Below are 19,896 nucleotides of genomic sequence, written 5' to 3' on the forward strand. Positions count from 1 at the left end.
AATATTTCAGTTTTGAGTCTTCAGTATGAAAGAGTGGGTGAGATCCGGGGTGGAGCGAGAGAGCGAGAGAAAGAGAGAGAGAGAGAATTTGATTGGTTCGAGTCACAGAGTGGTGAAGGAGGAGCCGCATTAAGGCCTGAATAAAACTCCAGCCGTATCAACACAAAAGTATCACATCTCTTCATGATCATAATTCAGAAAAAGTGGGATGAGATTTTCCTAAATCTTTGGTCGTTGGTCAAAGTCAGGAATCAGTCGAGGAAGAAGGAGCTTGTAGAGGTTTGTAAGGGTTTTTCAAGGGTTCTTTAGAATATTTAGAGCTTTTATCTTCATAAAAGTGCTGCTACTAGGATGACAAATACTCAGCTGGACTTTTACACTCTATACACTTTTTGGCCAAAAGTATGTGGACACCCTCCCCTCACATCCATGTGTAGTTTTCTCCAAACTGTTACCACAAAGCTGGAAGCACACAATTGAACAGAATGTCTTTGTACGCTGCTGTAAGATTTACAATTTCCCTTCACTGGAACTCAGAGGCCCAAACCTGTTCCAGCCTGACAATGCCCGCGTGCACAAAGTAAGGCCGAAAAAAGGCTGAAGTTGGCGTAGAAGAACTCTAGTGTCCTGCACAGAGCCCATTGAACACCTCTGGAGTGAATTTAATGCTGAATGAGCACCATGTCTTTTTGCTGAACATCAGTGCCCGACCTCACTCACTCTCCTGTGGCTGAATGCCCCGGGGTTCGGAATGGGATGTGAAACACATACTGGTGTGATGGTCGGATGTCTGAATACTTCTGGACACACTGTGTGGAATACCTTAAGGATGTCAGGAGGAGGATCTCAATAATAAGTGCAGAAGCTTATGGGCCTCAGGTTGACCTCAAGGTCATGAGGTTTAATTCCCCAGGAAGTCGAGTGAATTTTACCTGCAGCTGAATCTACAGGATGAAATGTACACAGTGCAGGATGTGTTAATTATTTACACAGGTAAAGATACAACTTCCCTTTATAATCACTATATTTAGTTTACTTTTAATTTAGCCAGACAAAGTGGTTTACGAGGGGGAAAATGCAGAGAGACATTAAAGGAGAACACCTTTTTTTTCACTTGTCTCATATTCTCTGTCTTATTTTTATCTCCTTCACTCTTCTTATTGAATATCAGGACTCGGTGTCACAGGGCTGCAGTGGTTATCATTGTCTCCTCACAGCGAGAAGGTTCTGGGTTTGAACCTCACGGCCTTCCTGTGTGGAGTTTGTACGTTCTCCTCGTACCTGAGAAGGTTCCCTCTGGGTGCTCTGGTTTCCTCCCACAGTCCAAAGACATGTGTTGTGGTCAGCTGGCTTCTCTAAATGATCCCCAGGTGTGAATGTGAGTGTGATTGGGCGTCTGTCTCTCTGTGTGAACCCTGAGATACAGTAGATTAGTGACCTGTCCAAGGTGAAGCCCATCTCTCACCCAGAGTCAGCTGGGATCAGCTCCAGCTTCCCTCCCGACCCTGAGGGATAAACTCTGTAAATAACGGATTGAACGGAAATACTTTTACTGAAGTCTTTAAAAATGATAGAAATGTCATCTAAATTTAATCACGAGACTCATTCATGACAATCATTATTTTTTAAATTATTAAACTTGCCTTTATAAAGTTCAGTTAAATATGACAGTATTAGTCACTGCATTATGGTGCAGGAAACTAAAAAATAAATAAACAATAACACCCACAGAAAAAACCCCCGGAAAAAATAGCTTGAATATTGGTCACGGTTGCAAAAGAGAGAGAAAAGTTCAATCAAACAGGAATTGATTTGCTCAATATCCTGACATGAAAACAGAAATAAAAAGAGGATTGTAGGCCTCATTTCCTCATCCTTGAAGAGGATGTTGAAAGAGTTGTGAAGCGTGTGTTCAAATACCTTGAGGAGGGGCCACAGTCTACTATCTACTGCTCTGCTTTCTAGTCTAGATTGTGTCTCAAAAAAAAAAAATACCCTGGAAGTCTGTGATGTCAGAGATGTGATGTGATGTCACACCATCAGTCTTTGCCCAAAGTGAGCAGTGCTCAGTTTGACCGTCGATCAGTGCAGCGAGAGGAGACATGCTGTACACAGAGCTCTCACTGAAGATGATCACACTGATGTGGATCACAGTGATGCTTTTTAATCAAACTGGTAAGTGTGGATGGTTCATTATGTTTCTGCTCATCAGTGTGCCGCTGTAATAAGGATTACTGACTGTAACACTCCCTACGTGTGGGTGGAGCACTGAGGACGGCAGGACAGAGATCAGGTTTGGGAAAAGGCTTTATTGCCACACTTTTCAGTGAACAATCGTTACGGTGACTAGACAGACACACACACACAGCCAGCGTCTAGTCCGGAGATCCCCTCTGCTCTCACTCTCCCTCCTTAAATAGGGCGCGGTCACTGGGAAGACACACACAAACACAGGTTAATTGTTCTCAGGTGTCGTGATTCTGCCACTTACCTTCCCTGACTCCGCCCTCCTGTCACCGACCGGCGCTTGACCACGCCCCCGCTGCCACATACCCCCACCGCCCGACTCAGGCCGGGCGCCCGTCCGGCCTGCAGCCGACTCCCCCCCCCCTTGACGGGAGAGGAAGTCCGCCACGACCATCTGCGCCCCCGGCCTGTGGACCACCTTGAAATTAAAGGGTTGGAGCGCCAGATACCAACGGGTGATCCGCGCGTTGGCATCTTTCATGCGGTGGAGCCACTGGAGGGGCGCGTGGTCCGAACAGAGGGTGAAAGAGCGCCCCAGCAGGTAGTACCGGAGGGCGAGGACCGCCCATTTGATCGCCAGGCACTCCTTTTCAATCGTGCTGTAGCGCCCCTCACGCACTGACAGCTTCCGGCTGATGTATAAGACCGGGCGATCCTCCCCCTCCACCTGCTGGGACAAAACGGCCCCCAGCCCTCTGTCCGACGCATCCGTCTGTAACATAAAAGGGAGAGAGAAGTCAGGGGAGTGTAAAAGTGGCCCCCCACACAGTGCAGCCTTTACCTCCGAGAAAGCCCGCTGGCACTGCTCCGTCCACTGGACCGGATCTGGCGCCCCCTTTTTAGTGAGGTCAGTCAGCGGGCTGGTGACGTCCGAATAATTAGGTATAAACCTACGATAGTAGCCAGCCAGCCCCAGGAACTGTCTCACCCCCTTTTTGGTCTTGGGCCTCGGGCAGGCCGCAATCGCTGCTGTCTTATTAATTTGGGGACGCACCTGCCCGTTGCCCAAGTGGAAGCCCAGATACCGTACTTCCACCCGCCCAATCGCACACTTCTTTGGGTTGGCAGTGAGCCCCGCCCGTCTCAGCGACCTAAGGACGGCCCTCAGGTGTTGCAGGTGCCGCTGCCAGTCGTTACTATAAACGATAATGTCGTCCAGGTAGGCGGCCGCATAGGTGGCGTGGGGCCGGAGGACCCGGTCCATCAGCCGCTGAAACGTAGCGGGCGCCCCAAACAGCCCAAACGGAAGTGTGACGAACTGGTGTAAGCCAAACGGTGTGGAAAAGGCCGTTTTCTCCCGGGATAATGGAGTCAAGGGGATCTGCCAATATCCCTTCGTTAAATCCAGTGTCGAGTAGAAGCGAGCCGTGCCTAGTCGATCGAGCAGCTCATCAACACGAGGCATTGGGTATGCGTCAAATTTAGACACCGCGTTGACTTTTCTATAGTCCACACAGAACCGGACCGAGCCGTCGGCCTTGGGAACCAAGACCACCGGGCTGCTCCAGTCGCTGTGGGACTCCTCGACGATGCCCATTTCGAGCATGGCCTGAAGTTCTTCCCGAACCACCTTTTTTTTGTGTTCGGGTAGTCTATAAGGGCGGCTACGCACTACCACCCCCGGGGGTGTCTCTATGTGGTGTTCTATGAGGTTAGTGCGACCGGGCAGGGGCGAGAACACATCCGAAAACTCGGCCTGCAACTGGGCGACCTCCGTGAGCTGGGTCGGGGAGAGGTGGTCTCCACAGGGGACCGGAGAGGTACGTGATGCCAAACTCTCTTTTTGAACCTCCGGCCCCAGCTCCGCCTTCTCCGGAACTACCGACACCAACGCCACGGGGACCTCCTCGTTCCAGAGTTTGAGCAGATTGAGGTGGTAAATCTGTGGCGCCCCACCCCTGTCTGTTCGCCTCACCTCATAGTCGACGTCCCCGACTCGCCGTGTGACCTCAAAGGGTCCTTGCCACTTGGCGATTAATTTGGAGCTCGACGTGGGCAAGAGTACGAGTACTTTATCTCCCGGTGTGAACTCTCTAAGGCGCGTACCCTTGTTGTACAGGCGGGCTTGCCGTTCCTGGGCCTGCCGCAAGTTCTCCTGAGTTAGGTGGGTGAGCGTGTGGAGTTTTGCGCGCAGGTCCATAACGTACTGAATTTCATTCTTACTTTGTGAAGGTCCCTCCTCCCAATTTTCCCGCAGCACGTCCAGGATGCCGCGCGGCTTACGCCCATATAATAATTCGAACGGGGAGAACCCCGTGGAGGCTTGAGGGACCTCTCGCACTGAGAACAGCAAGGGTTCGAGCCACTTATCCCAATTACGTGCGTCCTCACTTACGAATTTCTTAATGATATTTTTGAGGGTGCGGTTGAACCGTTCTACTAAACCGTCCGTTTGTGGGTGATATACACTGGTGCGGATCGGCTTAATCCCCAATAACCCATACAGTTCGCGCAGTGTTCGTGACATAAACGTAGTGCCTTGATCAGTCAGAATCTCTTTCGGGATTCCAACTCGGGAGATGACGCGGAAGAGTGCCTCTGCAATACTGCGTGCTGAGATATTGCGCAGAGGCACTGCTTCCGGGTATCGCGTTGCATAGTCCACTAGAACTAATATAAAGCGGTACCCTCGTGCTGACCGATCTAATGGCCCGACGAGATCCATCCCAATTCTTTCAAACGGGGTCTCGATTAACGGTAGAGGGCGCAATGGCGCTTTTGGAATGGCTGCTGGGTTTACTAACTGGCATTCGCGGCATGCCGTACACCACCTACGGACATCGCCGCGAATCCCCGGCCAATAGAAACGGGCCATTATTCGGGCTAGTGTTTTATCCTGCCCTAAGTGTCCAGCCATGGGATTAAAGTGAGCCGCCTGGAATACCAATTCCCGGCGGCTTTTTGGAATCAAAAGCTGCGTGACTCGCTCTTTAGTTTGAGTGTCCTGCGTCACTCGGTATAATCTATCCTTCATAATCGCGAAGTAGGGGAAGGACGGGGTGGCGTTCGGCTGGAGCGTTTGACCATCGATTACTCTCACTTGGTCAAACGCATGCCGCAGAGTCTCGTCTCGCGACTGCTCTAATGGGAAATCCGTGAGGGAATCCCCAATAGAGAGAGGAGGGGCCGGCGGCTCCTCACTCTGACGCGGAGATGACGTAGACGGCTCTGTGACAGCTGCTCCCGCCAAAGCGACACTGGGACCTCCCCCTGTCAAATGGCAGGACCCACTCTCGACTAGGCGTGTCATTAAACCCCGAAATCCCGGCCAATCCGTCCCCAAAATTAACGAGTGGGTAAGGCGAGGATTAACCGCCGCCTTCACTATAAATTTTTCCCCTCTGAAAATAATGTGAACCGACACCAAAGGGTAGCTGTGAACATCCCCGTGCACACACAACACCTTCACCCCCTGTGCTCCCCCCAATGCCTCGTTTTGAACCAGGCTTTGGCGAATTGAGGTCTGATTACAACCAGAATCCACCAACGCCTGATATGTAGCCCCTTGGATACTCACCGGTATGCGATACGCTCCGGCCCGATCGAGGGCGGCCTCTGGCGCGTCGGGGATCCGAACCACCGCGCCCACTTCCATTGCTGTGCACTGCTCATGAAGGTGGCCCGGCTCCCCGCAGCGCCAGCAAACCGGCCCGGGCTTTCCCTCTGCACCGGTGATCTGGGGCTCACTCACCTGAGATGGGGGAGAGACAGACACAGAAGGGAGACACGGGAGGGCACCGCGGGTGCGGCGGGCCGGCTGGGGTGGAGCCGGCCCCCGCCTCCGCGGTGGGGGAATGGGGCAGGGACGGGACACAGGAGGAGAGGGAGAGAGAGAGAGAGAGAAGAGGAGAGAAGAGACGATGCCATCTGCTGTCCTGCCGCCGGGACAGCCGCCAGATGATCCTCCGCCAGCTCGACTGCCTGATCCAGCGACGCCGGGCGGTGGCACTGGACCCACTCCGCGGTTCCGGCTGGTAAGCGGGCGACGAACTGTTCCAGTACCACCTGGTCGACGATTCCCTCGGCGTCGCGATTGTTGGCCCTCAGCCACCGCCAGCAGGCGTCCCGGAGCTGCTGGCCGAACGCGAACGGCCGGCCGACTTCCTCCAGTCGCAGCGCGCGGAAGCGCTGGCGCTGTTGCTCCGGTGTGCGCCCCACGCGCTGGAGGACGGCCCGGCGGAGGTCCGCGTAGGCCAGCCGGCGGTCGGCGGGGAGCTGTAGCGCGGCCAGCTGCGCCTCTCCCGTGAGCAGGGGGAGGAGGCGCGCCGCGCGCTGCTCGATCGGCCACCCCGAGGCTTCGGCGACCTGTTCGAACAACGTGATGAACGCCTCGGGGTCGTCCTGCGGGCCCATCTTGGTGACAATGAGGGGAGACGGGCCCGCGGCCGGAGCGCTGGTGGACCCCGCCGACGCGAGAAGATGCCGGAACGCCTCGCGATCTTCCTGCTGGGCCAGCACCAGGGCTTCGAAGCGCTGCTCCTGCTCCTTTCGGAGAGTGACGAGTGCCTGGTGCTGGCTTTGCTGAGCCGTGGCGAGGGCGTGGACCAGATCGGTGAACGGGGAGGATTCCATGGGGCTGCTGGTTTGGTGCTCCACGTCCCGGGTTTCGGCACCACTGTAACACTCCCTACGTGTGGGTGGAGCACTGAGGACGGCAGGACAGAGATCAGGTTTGGGAAAAGGCTTTATTGCCACACTTTTCAGTGAACAATCGTTACGGTGACTAGACAGACACACACACACAGCCAGCGTCTAGTCCGGAGATCCCCTCTGCTCTCACTCTCCCTCCTTAAATAGGGCGCGGTCACTGGGAAGACACACACAAACACAGGTTAATTGTTCTCAGGTGTCGTGATTCTGCCACTTACCTTCCCTGACTCCGCCCTCCTGTCACCGACCGGCGCTTGACCACGCCCCCGCTGCCACACTGACACAAAAACAGTTTGTGATCTTCATATTACGGGGTTGTGTCTGGATGAAGAGCTGTTTTAAGGGAAATCAGAATTTTATTTAATCTTAAATGAAAGATTTTTCACCTTGAAAATTGATGATAAAACAGAAACAATACACATTTCTGTGCAACACAAACACACTTTACACATCTCCTCTCTGACCTTCAGTCACTGGTTACACTGGAAATTCAGTTTATTAAGCACATTGCATTGAGCTTGATAATGTCAGTAAGATTTAATGCTCATGTGATCTCACGTTCCTCACAATATTACACCAATCTCTGTGAATTACTGGAAGAAAAAATATATATTTTTATTTTTGTTCATGTTTCATTCTTTAATCATTTATATTAGATTCTGCACTGATAAATGATCTCAATCAGCCGAACCCAGTGATCGCTGCTGGTGTTGGTGAGAACGTGACTCTGCACTGCTTTAAAAAGCGAGAGGATAACCCTGAAACCATCATTTGGTTCAAGCAAAAAATTGGACAGGAGCCTTCTCTAATGGTCACAGTTCAACATGAACCCAAATATAAAGATGAGTTCAAGCCGCCAAAATTCAGCATCGAGAAAGAAGAAAAAACGGGCTTCCATTTGAAAATTGTTAATGTGGAACCATCAGATGAAGCCTTGTATTACTGTGGACTTTTGTATTATTGTGGACTTTCAACAAGTTTTGGAAAAGGAACCTTTTTATCAGTGAAAGGTAAGAATTTTATTTTGTACAAGGTGAGAATGTGTGTTGAGGTTTTCTGTATTTGTATGACTGAAGCGATCGCTCTATTGGCAGGAGATTGTGATTTGCAGTTTGCTCGGATTAGAATGAGCGCATTAATATATTATGCTGCAGATGTGATTTAACCACATTTTAAACTATCTTTAGTGCTCCTGTTGTAGTAAATTAATCAACACATTTTAATAAGTTAACACTGAGAATTTGTGTGGGATAAAATGCTGCAATTTTTTCAGTCCAAAACAAAACAAACTCAGATCTCACTCCATCTCTATCACACTGATCAGGTGATGGAGATGTAAAAGTGTCAGTGACCCAGAGCGGCGTGTTGGACTCGGTTCCTGCAGGAGCGTCAGTGACTCTGCAGTGCTCGGTTCTCTCTGAGAGCAGAGCAGCAGAACACCAAGTGCTCTGGTTCAGAGCTGCTTCACCACAATCCCATCCTCAAATCATTTACACTCATCACAACAGCAGCCGTCAGTGTGAGAACGGCTCTTCTACACACACCTGTGTGTACGACTTCTCCAAGAACATCCTCAGCATCAATGATACTGGAACTTACTACTGCGCTGTGGCCGTGTGTGGGAAGATCATTTTTGGGAACGGGACTCGAGTACAGTTGGGTAAGAAGTGTAAGATCACATTTACTTTCTCAGAGAATGCAAATAATAATATTTCCATCGTAACGTTTTCTTTAATTTGTGTTTAATGTCGATATTTTTACTGCCATCAATCAGTAGAATGATGATCGTTATAATTACAGGACAAAATCATTATTTTATATTGACATGAAATGTGATGTAGTGTTTTATTATGTGTTTGTTTGTTTGTTTGTTTGTTTGTTTGTTTATAGAAAAATCCTGGGATCCTGCAGTGATCTTTCTCGCTGTAGCTTTGGGAGTGTGTGTGTCTCTGATCTTTGTTCTTGTTTTCAGCTGTAAAGGGAGAAACTGTGAATATTGCTGTGGTGAGTCTCCAGTAAGGTTGTGGATTGAAATATTCTGCAATATAAACAATTTTATTGCTATTTATTTGCTTTGCAACAATTAATTGCTAAAAATCTGTTTTCTGCCAAAAAAAAATCAAAAAAGGAAGAATTTACATTTTACAATTTCAGTCCAGTTCCACTGAAACACAAAAACATTGTCTAAAAGCCACAGCTTCTGGATATATTGATTTAATTTCCATTTAATTTAACAAATAAAATATCAAAGTAATAAGCATGAACATGAGAATGATGTATCTTTATTCATCGTGTTTATTAAAATGGATCTTGTTCTATCCAACATGATCTTCGCACAAAGACAGAAAGTTAATTTTTTAAACATTTCTACATAATTTTAGGTAAAATGAGGTGTTAAAGTATGTACAGGGAGAAAAAACAACCACCAACCCAATTCTCAAAACCTGATTTTACATTATTTTTTCTCCAGAATTCAGCCTCAGTCACATCCAGTGGTTTGTTTTTTCCCCAAACTGCTGCACATTTACTCCGTTTCTGTTTCCAGTTGAGACGACGCTGTGCGCATTTTGGCTGCCGCTTCTCACCGGAGCTTTTTATTTTTATTTTTCCCCCCTTTGTTTCTCTTTTTGTGTTTCTACAGTTTGATGTTTGTTCATTGTTTGAATGTTTTGCCCGCCGGTTGTGGTGTAGCTCCAGACCCAGTTTTGGATGTCGGTTTCCTTCAGGCCTTGGTGCACTGTGGGTGATGCCTGTGCTGCTCTCTATGGACTGCAGTGAGCTCGTTGCTCTTTTTAACATCAGGGTTATCCAGCGCTCTGTGTGGCGGTGCTTCTGTGTTTGGCACGGTGTTCTGAGTGATGTTGTTCAGTGGCGTTGCGGTGGCTGTGCAGGTGGTTTGGGACACACCAGCACTCTGTGTGGCAGTGCTTTTGTGATCAGTTTGTAGATCCATGGCACGGTGTTCAGAGCAATGTTGATGTTGCCCAGCGGTGTCATGGCGGCCGGGCAGACGGTGTGGGACATACCCTCATACACCTTTTGGCGGGACTGTGGGTAGCTACGCCACTGGAATTACATCCTGACACTCTTTGGTGGACAGTTTTCTCATCTCTCATCTCATTATCTCTAGCCGCTTTATCCTGTTCTACAGGGTCACAGGCGAGCTGGAGCCTATCCCAGCTGACTACGGGCGAAAGGCAGGGTACACCCTGGACAAGTCGCCAGGTCATCACAGGGCTGACACATAGACACAGACAACCATTCACACTCACATTCACACCTACGCTCAATTTAGAGTCACCAGTTAACCTAACCTGCACGTCTTTGGACTGTGGGGGAAACCGGAGCACCCGGAGGAAACCCACGCGGACACGGGGAGAACATGCAAACTCCACACAGAAAGGCCCTCGCCGGCCCCGGGGCTCGAACCCAGGACCTTCTTACTGTGAGGCGACAGCGCTAACCACTACACCACCGTGCCGCCCTGGACAGTTTTCTTTTTTGTTTTTTTGTAACTGTAAAGCAACCTTGGCTGTGAGAAAGGCATGATATAAGTTGAACTATATTATTATTATTATTATTATTATTACAGTGAGTCCTGATTAAACAGCAATATACTGTATATTAAATCTGGATCTCAACATAAACATATTTTTTCTTTTTATAGGGAGATCTCAAGACTCTGTGGTCAAGAAAACACCAAATCAGGTCACTAATGCTGAGTTTATACTTATTGTTATTATTATTATTATTATTATTATTATTATTATCTCTCGTTTCATCTCGTCTTCTTCTGCTTGATCCGGGACCGGGTCGCGGAGGCAGCAGTCTAAGCATGGAAGCCCAAACTTCCCTCTCCCCAGACACCTCGGTCAGCTCCTCGGGAAGAACACCGAGGCGTTCCCAGGCCAGCCGAGAGACATAGTCCCTCCAGCGTGTCCTGGGTCTTCCCCAGGGCCTCCTCCCGGGGGGACATGCCTGGAGCACCTCCCCAGGGAGGCGTCCAGGAGGCATCCGAAAAAGATGCCTGAGCCACCTCAGCTGGTTCCTCTCAATGTGGAGGAGCAGCGGCTCTACTCCGAGCTCCTCCCGAGTGACTGTGCTTCTCACCCTATCTCTAAGGGAGCGCCCAGCCACCCTGCGAAGGAAACTCATTTCGGCCGCTTTTATCCGCGATCTTGTTCTTTCGGTCATTACCCAAAGCTCATGACCGTAGGTGAGAGTCGGAACATAGATAGACCAGTAAATTGAGAGCTTTGCCTTTTGGCTCAGCTCCTTCTTCACCACGACGGACAGGTAAAGCGACCGCATCACTGCGGAGGCTGCACGGATCCGCCTGTCGATCTCACGCTCCAGTCTTCCCTCACTTGTGAACAAGATACTTAAACTCTTCCACTTGAGGCAGGACTTCTCCACCAACCTGGAGAGGGCAAGCCACCCTTTTCCGGTTGAGAACCATGGCCTCGGACTTGAAGGTGCTGATTCTCATCCCAGCCACTTCACACTTGACTGCAAACTGCCCAAGTGCATGCTGGAGGTCCTGGCTTGAAGAATCCAACAGGACAACATCATCTGCAAAAAGCAGAGATGAAATCCTGTGGTTCCCAAACAGGATTCCTTCCGGCCCATGGCTGCGCCTAGAAATTCTGTCCATAAAAATTATGAACAGAACCGGTGACAAAGGGCAGCCCTGCCGGAGTCCAACATGCACTGGGAACAGGTCTGACTTACTGCCGGCAATGCGAACCAGACTCCTGCTCCGTTCGTACAGGGACCGGACAGCCCTTAGCAAAGAGCCCTGAACCCCATACTCCCGAAGCACCCCCCACAGAATACCATGGGGGACACGGTCGAATGCCTTCTCCAGATCCACAAAGCACATGTGGACTGGTTGGGCAAACTCCCATGAACCCTCGAGCACCCTATGAAGGGTATAGAGCTGGTCCAGTGTTCCGCGACCAGGACGAAAACCGCATTGTTCCTCCTGGATCCGAGGTTCGACTATCGGTCGAATTCTCCTCTCCAGTACCCTAGAGTAAACTTTCCCCGGGAGGCTGAGAAGTGTGATTCCCCTATAATTGGAGCACACTCTCCGGTCCCCTTTCTTAAAAAGAGGGACCACCACCCCAGTCTGCCACTCCAGAGGCACTGTCCCCGACCGCCACGCGATGTTGCAGAGGCGTGTCAACCAAGACAGCCCCACAACATCCAGAGACTTGAGATACTCAGGGCGGATCTCATCCACCCCTGGTGCCTTGCCACCGAGGAGCTTGCAAACCACCTCAGTGGCTTCGGCTTGGGTAATGGACGAGTCCACCTCTGAGTCATCAGCCTCAGTCTCCTCAATGGAAGACATGACAGTGGGATTGAGGAGATCCTCAAAGTATTCCTTCCACCACCCGACAATGTCCCCAGTCGAGGTCAACAGCTCCCCACCCGCACTGTAAACAGTGTTGGCAGAGTACTGCTTCCCCCTCCTGAGGCGCCAGATGGTTTGCCAGAATTTCTTCGAGGCTGACCGATAGTCCTTCTCCATGGCCTCCCCGAACTCCTCCCAGTTCCGAGTTTTTGCCTCCGCAACTGCCCGAGCTGCAGCACGCCTGGCCTGCCGATACCCGTCAGCTGCCTCAGGGGTCCCAGAGGTCAACATGGCCAGATAGGACTCCTTCTTCAGCTTGACAGCATCCCTTACTTCCAGTGTCCACCACCGGGTTCGGGGATTGCCGCCACGACAGGCACCAGAGACCTTGCGGCCACAGCTCCGAACAGCTGTGTCCACAATGGAGGTAGAGAACATGGTCCACTCAGACTCAATGTCCCCCGCCTCCCTTGGAAGCTGGGAAAAGCTCTCCCGGAGGTGGGAGTTAAAGACCTCCCCAACAGAGTGCTCGGCCAGACATTCCCAACAGACCCTCACCATACGTTTGGGCCTGCCAGGTCTGTCCAGCTTCCTCCTCCGCCAGCGGATCCAACTCACCACCAGGTGGTGATCAGTTGACAGCTCAGCCCCTCTCTTCACCCGAGTGTCCAAGACATAGGGCCGGAGATCAGATGAAACCACAACAAAGTCTATCATCGACCTCTGACCTAAGGTGTCCTGGTGCCATGTGCACTTATGGACACCCCTATGCTCGAACATGGTGTTCGTTATGGACAAACCGTGACTAGCACAGAAGTCCAATAACAAAACACCACTTGGGTTCAGATCGGGGAGGCCGTTCCTCCCAACCACGCCCCTCCAAGTGTCACTGTTGTCGCCCACATGAGCATTGAAGTCCCCCAGTAACACAATGGAGTCCCCAGTCTGAGCACCCTTCAGTACCTCTCCCAGGGACTCCAAGAAGGCCGGATACTCTATACTGCTATTTGGCCCGTAGGCACAAACAACAGCAAGAGCCCTCTCCCCAATCCGAAGGCGCAGAGAGGCGACCCTCTCGTTCACTGGGGTAAACTCCAACACATGGCGGCTGAACTGGGGAGCTATAAGCAAGCCCACACCAGCCCACCGCCGCTCACCATGGGCGACTCCAGAGAAGTGGAGAGTCCAACCCCTCTCGAGGAGCTGGGTTCCAGAGCCCACGCTGTGCATGGAGGTGAGCCCAACTATCTCTAGCTGGTACCTCTCAACCTCCCGCACAAGCTCAGGCTCTTTCCCCCCCAGTGAAGTGACATTCCATGTCCCAACAGCTAGCCGCTGTGTCCGGGGATCAGGTGGTCGAGGCACCTGCCTTCGACTGCCACCCAATCCACACTGCACCAGTCCCCTACTGCTACCTCTGTGGGTAGTGAACCCACAGGAGGTCAGGCCCACGTCACCTCTTCAGGCTGAGCCCGGCCGGGCCCCATGGGCAAAGGCCCGGCCACCAAGCGCTTGCATACGAGCCCCAACCCCAGGCATTATTATTATTATTATTATTATTATTATTATAAACTTACCTAAGCCTTGTAACAGATTCAGATGAAAGCTGTGTCTTGACTTTATCTTGTCCACAATACATTTTTTGGAAATCTAATCCCACTCAAACAGGCTAAATGTTACAATGTGCTCATATTTCCATCAATTAATCATTTCATATTTCATTCCCACAGAGTCGTGATGCTGTAGAGCTGAACTTTGCTGCCTCACACTTCAGTAAAACACGAGGGAAGAGAGAACGAGCTCATGATAATGTGTACACTGACGTGATTTACTCTCCTCTTTCTTAGGTCATAAATATCGGACTGTGTCTAATGTTCATTCCTCTCATACTTTTAATCTTTAGCCTGATTGGAAATCGATATTAACATGATGGATCATTACAAGGTGATGATTAAAAACTAAATGTAATTGAGGTCGAGGTCTCTGCAGGGCTACAGAAGTGTGAAGAGAAGAAAAGACTGTTAGACACTTTATGTGTCTGTTGCAGTTACAGTACAGAGGATCAGGACAAAGCATAAAACCTTCATCACTGAATTTTAGCGACGAACAACTAATGTCTGTTAGTTAGCATGTTAGCCAGTGTGCTATGGGGGTATAACAGAAAATCATGATCAGTGATATGGTTGTACATTAAAAAAATATTTCTTAGTAAATAAAGAACTTTGTGTGAAACTGAGTCATTTTGTGTATTAAAGACTAGAATGATGCACTTTTTCTTGATTGTATGAAAATAAAGATCAACAAAATGAGGATGAAGGAGGCTGCAAATATAGAAAATAAATAAATAAATAACAGCCTGCCTTAGCTTTGCTTTGCTGAAGGATACCATTTGATATAACCATCTTCAGATTTCCATCACCCTGTGAAGCAGCTTTGAGACCAAAAGGTCACTGGTTCGATTCCCTGGACCAGCAGGAACGGTTGAATTGCCCTTGAGCAAGGCATCTAACCCCCAACTGCCCCCCAGGCTGCTCTGGGTATGTTGTATGTCACTGTGGATAAGAGCCTGTGCTCAATGCCATTCACATAATTAACGGAAATATCCACCCAACGTACACACTGTGTTGTCAGTGGAGGTTTTTTCAGTTAATTTAATCACTTCATTTCTTGACCTTTGTTTAAAATGATCCGATGACCCCCTCCCCCACCCACCGTACATCTGAGCCTTTGTGTTTTGTGTATTAGTTCTTGATCCTAAAATATTAAAATATTATAATGTTTTGCTCCACGCTGATACTCACCAGTAGCTGGTGTTTAGAGTGAAGTGAAGGGAAAAGTGTAAAAAGTGTGTGGTGACAGTATGAGAGAGAGAGAGAGAGAGAGAGCAGAAATGTGTGAGTTTGAGATCAGAGAGAAGAGCAGTGAGGAGTGAAAGTGTGTCGCTGTCCGTGGTGTTGAAACTCTTGTGACACAATGCACTGGTTGCCAGATCATCATAAATCACAGAACCTCAGTCAGCTACAAATACACAACATGGGGTTGGGTGGGGTTTAAACTGTACTGCAGCCAGCCACTAGAGGGCCTTAGATACACGGATTTACTTTTGAAGACCTGTCACAGTGTCCACCTATAGATACAGTCACTGCTGAGATTCTAGAACATTACAAGGCACCTGACAACACAAAATCAGCAGTTTAATCCTCCTCTTATGTTGGGGGTTGTTTTGACTCATTTATGTTTTTGATTTGTCTGAAATAATGCTTCGAGTCTCTTTTTATGAATAAAATCACATAACTTTGCCTCATTTGGGGTCATGAACAAGCTTAAAAAATGTCAACACTCTCATGTGTTGTTGAACATCTGTACAGTTTGTCCTGATGGCGTTGTTTTGACTGAGTCTGACTGCACCTGCTCAGGGGGTTAAAAGAGTTTTCCCAAGATTCTTTCTTCAATACTGGAACAGACTTTCTCTGACAGAGCGGCTCAAAAGGACACAAAGACCAGGACGCAATAATATACTGGATATCAAAGTGAACCCAAGTGTCATGTTTCATTTAATAGATCAAATGGTTCTTATAGTACAGACTGGTTGATGTTTAAGTCCCAAGTGTGCCAGTTTACTCAGAGCTGATCGCTACTGTTCAACAATTTCTATTCAGTGATGGTAAATAAGTTCCACAAAACTCCAGGGTTCCAGATTTACTTGCTGTTCTGTATCTTTGTCTTTGGTGTGTGACAATAACAGTGATTTAAATTGTAAAATTAAGATTTATAGTGGTATGGGGGGAGGGGGGGTGAATGGTTTTATTTTTGAACTGAAAGTGGTCCCTGGCTGCAAAAAGTAACAATGAAGAAGGAACATAAAATAAATACTGTGTCACTCGATGGAGGCAGTGCAGTGTGACAGGGTTCATAGAGGAAAACTCTGACATGGAAAGGGTTAAGGAGCGTGAGAACTGATGAGTTAGAGTCACAGAAGAGGATTGAAGAAGAAGAAGAAGAAGAGGAAGAAGAAGAAGAAGAAGAAGAAGAAGAAGAAGAAGAAGAAGAAGAGAAGAAGAAGAATGCACTTATAAAATCTTAAACAAAAATGATCCCTCATTCCTCACAGGACTGCAGTAAATAAAAAGTTATGATGTCAAGAAAAATTCATCTTTATTGCCTTAAGAAACTGTATTTTCACTATTTTCACTTTTTCAGTAAGATGACAGCTTGCCTGTGACCCTGTAGGACAGGATAAGCGGCTACAGATAATGGATGGATGGATGGATGGACTTGTCCTGCTTTCAGGACTCAACCACAAGACAGTCCACGTGTTCTGTCCATACAGTGTCGATAACACTGTGAAAACACAGTGACAGGTTTAAGACAAGAAGAAATCCAGCTCAATACGGTACACAGACATGCAGAGGATTCACTGTTACCAGCCTGAAGTTGATTATTTTCCTATGACAGCACAGCCCAAAGTGTTTTATTCCTCTTACACCACAGCAAATTTCCAGTGAGAACATCAGCCCAGTTCTCCTATTTATAGTCTTTACAAAACATGAATAAAGAAGAGACGGAGGTCACAGCTACGAGTGTTCCTGAGAAATGGCACCTGCAGATGTTTGATGAGATCAGGACAAGTGAAGAAGGAGCTTTCTGGCCTGAGGTTTATGATCTGGTGGATTATAAGAAGCTCCGCCCACTAACCTCGAATCAGGAAGTTCAGGGCGGGGTGTTGAGCTGCTGCTGAATCTCGGCCTGACACATGAAGGGGTGAGAACTTTTAGTGTCTGTTTTTCACTCACACATGAACAGACATGTTGGGCATCAGCAGTGTGTTTAATATTAACACCTTAAAGTAACAGCATTATAATGGATTACGGCTGCTGGCTGGTGGGTGGAGACTGAGAGGTGACCAAACTGAGGGTTAAAACAAATAAACAAACAAACAAACAAACAAACAAACCAATAAATGACAAAAACCCTTTCCTTTTCAGTATGTAATATCTGTAAATATTCTCTAATAACTGATATACCCATCATATTTTGCCTTAATAACCTCTTTCTTATCTTTTATTTATTTATTTATTTTTTAACTCTTTAGATATATTTTTGCATTGAAATGGTAAAACAGATTATTATATTTCACATCCAAAAACCTAGGGGGATGCAAACTTTTGAACTTGGCTCTATAAACAAGTCGGACATGTGACCTTTCACAGCTCTGGGCCTCATAAGAAGCTCGTTCCCCTTCACTGTCCCTCAGCACACACAGAATGCACACACAGGTCTGGTGTGGAAAGTTAAAGCTGAGAGTGGTGTGGCTTATAAACTCTGTGACCATGCTGCTGTGTGTTTAGAGCAGATTAAAGTGAAATCTGGTGCTTTAGAAGAGAGGAGTTACAATTTCACACATTTATAGAAAGGCTATGAAGATGATTCTAATTCTGTATCATGTCTGAAAAACAACAGCGTGGCCTGAGAGAGAAAAAAATAACCGCACATCCTGTGGAAAGTTTGAGAGGTGAGAACCTGCAGGCCGCTCTGACCGCCTGAGTCGCTTTTCTCAGAAACACCATCAGAGATGAAACACTCAGAGCTGCAGTGTGTCAAAGAGCAAAGAGATAAACAGAGCTACAAAACCACAGACACACTTTACACACAGAAATAAAGACCAGTTTGTTCATCTTTGTGAGAAAACCTGTATTCATGCATGTATTTAACCTCCATCCAAATATTACATCATAATATATTTGTCTATAAAACGCGATCAAATTCACTGAGCACCGAATTCTTTTTATTTCGCTTCTCTGATCCTGATTCATTAAAACTCATTTACAGAAAACCTGCACCACATGGTCTATCTCCTGACAGTTCATTTTAATATTTCAGTTTTGAGTCTTCAGTATGAAAGAGTGGGTGAGATCCGGGGTGGAGCGAGAGAGAGAGAGAGAGAGAGAGAGAGAGAGAGAGAATTTGATTGGTTCGAGTCACAGAGTGGTGAAGGAGGAGCCGCATTAAGGCCTGAATAAAACTCCAGCCGTATCAACACAAAAGAATCACATCTCTTCATGATCATAATTCAGAAAAAGAGAGATGAGATTTTCCTAAATCTTTGGTCGTTGGTCAAAGTCAGGAATCAGTAGAGGAAGAAGGAGCTTGTAGAGGTTTGTATGGGTTTTTCAAGGGTTCTTTAGAATATTTAGAGCTTTTATCTTCATAAAAGTGCTGCTACTAGGATGACAAATACTCAGCTGGACTTTTACACTCTATACACTTTTTGGCCAAAAGTATGTGGACACCCTCCCCTCACATCCATGTGTAGTTTTCTCTAAACTGTTACCACAAAGCTGGAAGCACACAATTGTACAGAATGTCTTTGTACGCTGCTGTAAGATTTACAATTTCCCTTCACTGGAACTAAGAGGCCCAAACCTGTTCCAGCCTGACAATGCCCACGTGCACAAAGTAAGGCCGAAAAAAGGCTGAAGTTGGCGTAGAAGAACTCTAGTGTCCTGCACAGAGCCCATTGAACACCTCTGGAGTGAATTTAATGCTGAATGAGCACCAGGTCTTTTTGCTGAACATCAGTGCCCGACCTCACTCACTCTCCTGTGGCTGAATGCCCCGGGGTTCGGAATGGGATGTGAAACACATACTGGTGTGATGGTCGGATGTCTGAATACTTTTGGACACACTGTGTGGAATACCTTAAGGATGTCAGGAGGAGGATCTCAATAATAAGTGCAGAAGCTTATGGGCCTCAGGTTGACCTCAAGGTCATGAGGTTTAATTCCCCAGGAAGTCGAGTGAATTTTACCTGCAGCTGAATCTACAGGATGAAATGTACACAGTGCAGGATGTGTTAATTATTTACACAGGTAAAGATACAACTTCCCTTTATCATCACTATATTTAGTTTACTTTTAATTTAGCCAGACAAAGTGGTTTACGAGAGGGAGAATGCAGAGAGACATTAAAGGAGAACACCTTTTTTTTCACTTGTCTCATATTCTCTGTCTTATTTTTATCTCCTTCACTCTTCTTATTGAATATCAGGACTCGGTGTCACAGGGCTGCAGTGGTTATCATTGTCTCCTCACATCGAGAAGGTTCTGGGTTTGAACCTCACGGCCTTCCTGTGTGGAGTTTGTACGTTCTCCTCGTACCTGAGAAGGTTCCCTCTGGGTGCTCTGGTTTCCTCCCACAGTCCAAAGACATGTGTTGTGGTCAGCTGGCTTCTCTAAATGATCCCCAGGTGTGAATGTGAGTGTGATTGGGCGTCTGTCTTTCTGTGTGAACCCTGAGATACAGTAGATTAGTGACCTGTCCAAGGTGAAGCCCATCTCTCACCCAGAGTCAGCTGGGATCAGCTCCAGCTTCCCTCCCGACCCTGAGGAATAAACGCTGTAAATAACGGATGGAACGGAAATACTTTTACTGAAGTCTTTAAAAATGATAGAAATGTGATCTCAATTTAATCACGAGACTCATTCATGACAATCATTATTATTTAAATTATTAAACTTGCCTTTATAAAGTTCAGTTAAATATGAGAGTATTAGTCACTGCATTATGGTGCAGGAAACTAAAAAATAAATAAACAATAACACCCACAGAAAAAAACCCCAGAAAAAAATAGCTTGAATATT

The 19,896-nt window shown here is 47.8% G+C and overlaps 1 protein-coding gene across 1 annotated transcript; it reads left to right on the top strand.

Annotated features, from left to right (window-relative positions):
- The first annotated feature begins 2,102 nt into the window (after positions 1-2,102).
- Positions 2,103-9,543, top strand: LOC132890358 (uncharacterized). The gene is made up of 5 exons (XM_060927169.1): positions 2,103-2,175; positions 7,554-7,907; positions 8,222-8,557; positions 8,788-8,901; positions 9,539-9,543. The coding sequence occupies exons 1-5, from the start codon at positions 2,103-2,105 to the stop codon at positions 9,541-9,543; spliced, it is 882 nt and encodes a 293-aa protein (XP_060783152.1).
- The last annotated feature ends 10,353 nt before the right edge of the window (positions 9,544-19,896 follow it).

This window comes from Neoarius graeffei, chromosome 8 (genome assembly GCF_027579695.1).
Source record: "Neoarius graeffei isolate fNeoGra1 chromosome 8, fNeoGra1.pri, whole genome shotgun sequence".
Lineage (NCBI taxonomy): Eukaryota > Metazoa > Chordata > Actinopteri > Siluriformes > Ariidae > Neoarius > Neoarius graeffei.